Source organism: Rosa rugosa, chromosome 2 (assembly GCF_958449725.1).
Source record: "Rosa rugosa chromosome 2, drRosRugo1.1, whole genome shotgun sequence".
In the NCBI taxonomy this organism is placed as follows: Eukaryota; Viridiplantae; Streptophyta; class Magnoliopsida; order Rosales; family Rosaceae; genus Rosa; species Rosa rugosa.
Window position 1 is genome coordinate 48,088,787 of NC_084821.1, and position 8,124 is coordinate 48,096,910.

The 8,124-nt window shown below is 40.0% G+C and overlaps 1 protein-coding gene across 1 annotated transcript; it reads left to right on the top strand.

Annotated features, from left to right (window-relative positions):
* The first annotated feature begins 2,903 nt into the window (after positions 1–2,903).
* Positions 2,904–7,013, top strand: LOC133730890 (uncharacterized). The gene is made up of 2 exons (XM_062158397.1): positions 2,904–3,341; positions 3,522–7,013. Exons 1-2 carry the CDS (start codon positions 2,904–2,906, stop codon positions 7,011–7,013), a joined length of 3,930 nt encoding a protein of 1,309 aa, XP_062014381.1.
* Positions 7,014–8,124: the final 1,111 nt, after the last annotated feature.

The following is an 8,124-nucleotide window of genomic DNA, read 5'->3' on the forward strand; positions in this document are numbered from 1 at the left end:
AATTTGTTCTCACACTTGTTAAATTGTCCATAAACTAGTATATAGGTTGTAGATGGAGCAATTACTATAATTAGAACAAAAATTATCATTTTTATATCAATTGTTGTAGTTTGTGGTAAATTACGTCGAATGAAAGTAATTACAACTTCAACGATAGAAATTACACAATATATTACTTTAATTACATAAGGGAGAACTTCATTACACCAATGAGGACATACATGGTTTTAGTCAAAATATAATGGTTTACCTATATGATAACACATTGTGGTAACATTTGTGATTTAGTTCAAAAAATAGTAATAACAAGTTGTACGTGAAGTAGTTACTACATCTATAACAAAGATTATCTATTTTTACATTAATAGTTGTGGTTGTCGTAAAATGCATGTAAAAAAAATTATATTTGGTTAAGGAAACTACTTATGATATAATTAATTAGTAATAAAAACTATTTAACTAATATCAAGTATTAATTAAACATTAATTGGCTAATGATAAAATTAATTTTTTGAATTAGGAACGAACTTTTAATTGATAAAATCCTCAAGTGAGGTGATTACAGTCATAATTGATCACATCCTGAATACACTCAGGGGTGTGATCCAACCACACGAAGTGGTGAGAGGCTTCTAAGCCTATTCCAGCTAATCTATGGGCAACTAGATTGCACGATCGAGGGGTATAGCACAACTGCACCTGACTTATTGATGCCATAGCCTGTTTGATATCTGCAATGAGTCCTCCATTAGCAAGGAGACTATGATCCACACATGAGACCTCTGCAATTGCTTCAGTACAGTCACTCTCCAAGATGACAGCTTGCTTCCTTAGAGTGTTTACCAGATCGAGTCCAGCGCGGATGGCATACATTTCGCTCTGCTTTGGGGAGGCAGTATGGGGGATGGGTCCAGCAAAGGCAGCGAGTACTTGTCCAGTGCTATTGCGCAAGACGCCTCCAACTCCTCCTCAATTCAAGTTTGGTAGGTGTGAGGCATCTACATTCAGTTTAAGGATCCCAACTGTAGGTGGTTGCCAATACTTTCTTCGTTGTACTACTGTTGGCTTAGTTGGAGCTTTTGCTTGTTGGAATTCATGCAACCATGCAAAACTACTTGACATGATATCTTGAGCGGTCTGTTGTGTACCATTCCACAAGAAGTTATTCTTGTTTTTCCAGAGAGCCCATATGATCATCATAAGTTTTGCAAAGACCTCACTAGTTAAGGTAAGGGCCCTGTCCAACATCCAATCCCTGAAGTTTGTGACTGAAGACAATTCCCCCTGTAGGTTGAAAGGTGGTTTAGAGAGAATCGTCTTGGCCAAGGGACACTTACAGAATAGGTGAGAGACGTCTTCAAGACTAGAGGGACACAAGAGGCAGTGAAGGTCGCCATGGTAACCTTTTGTTAATAGTCTGTTTCTGGTAGCTAGCAAATCATTGCATGCTCTCCAAACACATATACTGACCTTACCAGAAACTTTTGCTTTCCAGATATTGCGCCATAGCTCTTTATAAGGGTCCCCTGACGAAGAAGATACTAGAACATTCTGAATGACATCTAGACGAACAATCCAATAGGCGCTCTTTACAGAGTAGTAGCCTTTTTTTCTGGCCTCCACACTAGCTTGTCTGAACTAGGGTTTCGACCGAGTGGGATGCAAAGGATCTTCTCGGCAATATAGTGGGGAAAGAGACTATAGATAGCATCCGATTTCCACTGCCTAGTGGATGCATCAATGAGGTCTGCCACTTTCTGGAAGTGGGTGTGAGGTGGTCTGGCTAAAGGACCGGTTATAGAGACTGATAGCCAGTTGTCTTGCCAAATATCCACCAGTGTTCCAGTTCCAATTTTCCAATGGACTCCTGCCTGTAGTACGTTCCTTCCTTGTAAAATACTCCGCCAAGAGAAGGAGGGTGTATCCTCAAGCTCAGCCTCCCAAAAAGAGCAATGAGGAAAATATTTTGCTTTGTAAAGTTGGAGAATGATAAAATTAATTAGTAATAAGGACTATTTAACTAATAGTAATTTGGTGAGACTAGGTTAGAAGGTTTTTTTAATTTTTTTTTTTAGAAAGGAAAAAACATAAATGTCAATTGATAATCAAATAATAATAGACTAAGGGCTAAACATGTTACCAAATTTTAAATATTTTGGACAATTGGATATATTACTAATCTAATGGTCCAAAATATTTAAAAATTAGGTGTATGGCAAACACCCAGATACCTAAGAAAATTCCGTAATGTGGTATTTCAAAAATTCAAACTTTCTGAGTTTTAGTTCTTCGCAACTCTTATTTATGCACTTAATGAAAACATTATGCTGTATATTTCTGTTGTTGATCCACCTAACTAGATGAGAAAACAGTTTTCCGATTTGTTTATCTTTTTGCAAGAATAATCCTTATTAACAAGGGCGTAGACACACTAGGGCGAGAAGGGTCATTTGACCCTTCTCAGTTTTTTGAAATAGTCCTTGATTGGTTGGAATGTTATAGACTTTCACACAATATTATATTTAATTATGTTGTTTGACCCTTCTGACAGAGAAGGCAAAACAATGGTCGAAACAGTTTTGGCCATTAATTTCCAATTATCCACAGCTTGGACAACTGCACAACTTCACCATTCTTTTAATTTCTTACTATATTTTATTCATTGATCAATTAAACAATTATTATCAGGTATATGTTTAGATTTTTTTTACTTTTTTTTGTTTTTCTCCTAATCATTTTTTATTTTTCCACGCTTGTATCTCTTTATATGATCAAAGAGTATTTTGGACAAAGCGTGTGTACACATAAAGGTACCCGTCTTGAAAAAAACCCTAAGGCAACGCCGTCTCCTTGTGCGCTGCCACCAAAACCGCCGTACTGTGCCGGTACCAATCCTTCCCGAGATGCTTCAGGGCAATATTGTGGTCTGGAACTGCAGAGGGATAGTTAATCATGAAACCCAGCGAGCCCTAGTGGATATCGTTTTGGCCAAGAAACTTGTTCTCATCTTCCTTTCGGAAACCCTAGCACAGAAAAGTACCATCGATTCCATCACACACCGCATTGGATTCAAGGACAGCTTCTGCGTCCCTCATGAAGAAAACTCACAGGGACTCGCTATTCTGTGGACTGATGATACTCATGTGAATGTGCGCAGCCATTCTCCCAATCACATTGATGTTGAAGTTGGCAAGACAGGAACTGATCTATGGCGGTTTACAGGTTTATATGGAGTCACTGCTCGAGGTGGCAGAGATAGAACTTGGCAGCTTATTGAAACCCTGGCTGCACAGATCTGTAACCTGCCATGGCTGATGGCAGGAGATTTTAACGAAGTCATGGTACGAAAGGACAAGTCAGGAGGGCCTCCCAGAGCGCTGGCTGCGATGACAAAGTTTCGAAGAACGATGACTCGGTGTGGACTCAGTGATATGGGCTTCGTTGGAAGTCGCTTTACCTGGTCAAATTGATATACAAAAGAGCGTTTAGACCGGGGCTTTCAAACCACCCAATGGAGGCAGCGTTTCCCTTGTAGTAGAGTTGTCACCCTCAGTCCTTCTGAGTCTGACCATTGTCCGTTGCTAATTGAGGCCAACAAAGAACCACTAGTCTGGAGGAAGATTAACAGGCCATTTCGTTTTGAAGAAGGATGGTTTGGGCGGGATGACTGCCTGAATATTATTAAACAAGAATGGGCTTTGCCTACGACTGGTAATGCCTTGCAACAAATTGGGGTTAAAACAAAAGCGCTGGAGCACAGGCTTCGTGCATGGCATCGCACTGATTTTAACAAACAACAGACTGAGCTGCGTGTGATTCAGGAAAAACTTACAGATTTGATGAAACAGCCCCACTCAGTCCAACTATATGAGGAGCAACGTCAATTGCATGTGCAATACAGTCATTTACTGTCTCTTCAGGAGAAGTACTGGCGGCAACGGTCTAGGGCTCTGTGGCTTAAAGACGGGGACAGGAATACTTCTTTTTTTCATAGGAAGGCAAGCAATCGTAAGAGTAGGAATACAATAAGGGGACTACTTGATGAAAACAATGTTTGGCAATCTGAGACCCTTGAGATCCAGAGGATTTTAAAGCTTTATTTTCAGAATATATTTGCGGCAGAAACTGTTAATATGGAAGCTCTTGCAACTGTCATTACGGCTACACCATGCAAGGTCACAGATCATATGAATGATGCGTTATTGGCTCCCTACACTGACGAAGAAATCAAAAAGGCTCTCTTTCAAATGCATCCATCCAAAAGTCCTGGCCCGGACGGTATGTCTCCGTTTTTCTATCAGAAATATTGGAGTATTGTGAGCCATGATGTTTGTTTGGCAGTGAAAAACCTACTTACTCATAGGGAGATGTGGACTGAATCAAATTACACTTATCTATGCCTGATACCAAAAATCAAAGACCCCAAGGAAGCGATGCATTTCAGACCTATAGCCCTTTGTAATGTTATTTGCAGGCTGTGCTCCAAGGTTGTCGCAAATAGACTCAAACTCTGGTTGCCTGATATTGTGTCCCCATTGCAAAGTGCCTATGTCCCAGGCAGACTGATTTCTGATAATACGTTAGTAGCCAATGAGGCAGCACACTTCATGCACAAGCTAAAACACCAAGAAGAAGGTTTTTTCTCTTTGAAACTTGATATTTCTAAAGCCTATGACAAGCTGGAATGGTCCTTTATCTATGCTATTCTAACCAAATTGGGTTTTGCCCCTAGATGGATACAAATCATTATGCAGTGTGTTACATCTGTCACCTATTCTATTCTTATTCAGGGCGAGCCTTCTTCTCTTATTACTCCTACGCGAGGCATCCGGCAAGGTGATCCGTTATCACCTTATCTTTTCATACTATGCAGTGAAGGTTTGTCTGCGTTAATCTCCCAAGCTATCCACCAACATACCATTCGGGGTCTTACTATGTGTCCTCAAGCCCCTACTTTACATCATCTCTTCTTTGCGGATGACAGCATCTTATTTGGTTCTGCTACAAATAGGGAGTGTGAACAGTACAAATTGATCCTTGATACCTATGAAAAGGCTTCAGGGCAGAAGGTGAATTTTCAAAAAAGCAGTGTTGTTTTCAGCAATAATGTCCAGGCAGACCGACAACAAGAAATGGCTACCATCCTTGGAGTTCAATGTGTCAAAGAGCATGATAAGTATCTGGGATTACCCATGAGGGTGGGCAAATCCAAATCTGCCATTTTTGCTTACATCAAGGAGAAGTTAACAAAGAAGTTAGTAAGTTGGAAGGCCAAACTCTTGAGTGCAGCAGGTAAAGAAATTCTCATTAAAGCAATAGCCCAGACTATGCCTCTGTATGCCATGAATTGTTATTTATTGCCAAAATCGCTATGTGATGATATTCATCAACTATGTGCTTCTTTCTTTTGGGGGGACACTGATGACAAGAAGAAGATACATTGGAGAAGTTGGGAGAAATTATGCCTCACAAAGTTTGAGGGTGGCATGGGTTTTAAAAATATCTATGCTTATAACCTTGCTATGCTTGGTAAGCAAGGCTGGAGACTTATTACAAATCCTCATTCTTTGATTGCGCGACTGTATAAGGCCAAGTACTATCCCAACTGTTCTTTTTGGGAAGCTGAGTTAGGTGATTCTCCGTCATTTTCTTGGAGAAGCATTTTCAGTGGAAGGCCGGTCCTCAAGGCCGAGCTGCAATGGTGCATTGGGGATGGCACCCAAGTTAGCATTTGGAAAGACAAATGGATCCCCCACTGCCAACAATTTTTGATCCAGAAACCACAGGATTGTGTTTTTGAATTAGTTTCGGATTTGATTGATTCCCACACCAGACAATGGATCCCAGCTGCGGTGTATGCCTGTTTCTCACCTGACGTGGCTCAGAAGGTATTATGTATTCCTCTTAGTCGAAGAATTTTTTGTGACAAACCTTGTTGGAGTCCCGAAAAAAAAGGATTCTACTCTGTTAAAACTGCTTATTGGATTGCTAGAGCCAAAGTATTAGAACACGTTCTTACTTCTACATCTCAAGGTAATCCGTATGCGGAGTTATGGAAGAGACTATGGAAGGCAAAAGTGCCTGGTAAGGTTCAGATCTGCATTTGGCGTGCTTGTTCCAATTTACTTCCTACAAAAGTTAAACTCAGTACCAAAGGGTATGAGGGTGATCTTCAGTGTATTCTGTGTCCACATGCATATGAAGTCATTTCCCACGTCCTTTGCAAATGCCCTACTGCAGCTGCAATCTTAACTGCCCCTCCCTTTAATTTGGGACGAAGCTTGGTACCCCATGTTGAGTTTAAGGACTGGTTATTGGATCATGCCTTGCATCTAAAGAAAGAAGTTTTTGCAAAGCTCCTGATGATGCTTTGGGCTTTGTGGAAGAACAGGAACAATATGTTGTGGAACAATACAACGCACCCTGCTGATGCCCTAGTACTTAGCACGCTTGCTTGGTTTGATGACTTCAGTAGGATTCATGGTGCTGACAAACCAACGCACCCAAAACAAAAGCAGTTTTGGAAACCGGCTGCCCCAGGAACATGGAAACTAAATGTCGACGGTAGTTTCCTTCCAAACATTGATCGTGGTGGTGCAGGGGGTGTTATGCGGAATGAAACAGGACAGTTTCATGCGGCTTTTGCAACTCCTGTCCCGTATGTAACTTCGGCAAAGCAGGTTGAGCTGTGTGCTATTAGAGAGGGTTTAAAATTGGTGACAGCAATGCAGATCAGCAATGTTGTCATTGAAACAGACTGCTTGGAGGCTGTCTCTAGTATTATGGACATCCATTTTACTCATGTCTACGACGAAGGCATCATTGATGACATCCGCTGGAGGCTGCAGCAACGACCTGATATTGTTATACAACATACTCTACGTGGGTGTAATCGAGTAGCTCATTGTTTGGCTAATTCAGCTTATGAGGCTAGTCATAGTTCCATTTGGCCTGTGCGACCGCCAGCCTTCATTCTGGAGGCATTACATTTTGATTGTAAACATTTGGGGTAATTTCCCCTTTCAATGAAACTTTTGTGATTCAAAAAAAAAAAAAAATATGATCAAAGAGTTCATCATGTCTTTTCTAATTTTCGGCAAAGACTTCGACATAACAAGACAGTAAGCTTTTATTTTAACTTGTTAATAACTTCAATTCAATTAAAAGAATTCCTTTAACTCTCTGCATAGTTCAGAAATTTTTAGAGATTAATAAATTTAATTTATTCTTTCATAAAGATCATAGAAAATGATTTATGAAACTAATTATTTGATGAAATTTTTTTTTTGTTTAATCGTTGAAATCTGAATCCTGACCCTCCTAGTTCATGTTTCTGGCTACGCCACTGCTTATTAAATTAACATATGGACTGTTGGACTACATGTCTACATTTCCCATATACTTACCTACATGAATTGAAACGAACAATAGTTAAGAATGCATTAATATAGTTCGTAACCAAACTAGCAGCCCGACAGGTGCTTATCGTAACGTAGCTAGCTACCTAATTAATTTAGGGTCTTTCTAAATGTACCCAACAAATTTCTAAATATACCCAGCTAATTATTTATATTAAATAATATATAGTTAAACCCAGCTAAATTCTCTAAAATACCCTCATCTTACAAAACAATGTCCCTGAAAACATACCCAGCAACATCTTCCCTTTCTTTCTCATCAGTTAGAACTTAGAAACTCAAAGTTTCGAGATAGATGTTTTGGTAGGAATGGGTAACTGGAGAAATTATATGGTGCTAATTGCTTCAATTGTAAACATACTTGAGTTATGCTTCAATTGATTCTCAATTAAATTCAATTAAAGCAAAAGAACTTCTTTCAAGACAGAAGAAAGGTGCGAATCTATATGATAAGCCTTCATCTCATGGAGAATCAGCTGTACTGCAAGGTCACCGTTTATCTCAACTCATTGACCTCCATTGAAGAATCCGATTTGGAGTCGTTTCTCAAAGCCAAGAAATATTACAACCGACTCGGCCGCGTCTGGAAGTGAAGCTTCTTGCTTTACGGCCCCTCCGGCACCGGGAAATCCAGCTTCGTCGCCACCATGGCCAATTTCATCAGCTACGACGTCTACGATCTCGACCTCTCTAGGGTTAAAGACGA

What these genes read in the sequence shown, in the direction of transcription:
- LOC133730890 (XM_062158397.1), top strand. Translation starts at nt 2,904, where the DNA reads ATGCTTCAGGGCAATATTGTGGTCTGGAACTGCAGAGGGATAGTTAAT. An exon ending in GAGATTTTAACGAAGTCATG is followed by an intron (nt 3,342 to 3,521) that starts GTACGAAAGGAC and finishes CAATGGAGGCAG; the next exon opens with CGTTTCCCTTGTAGTAGAGT.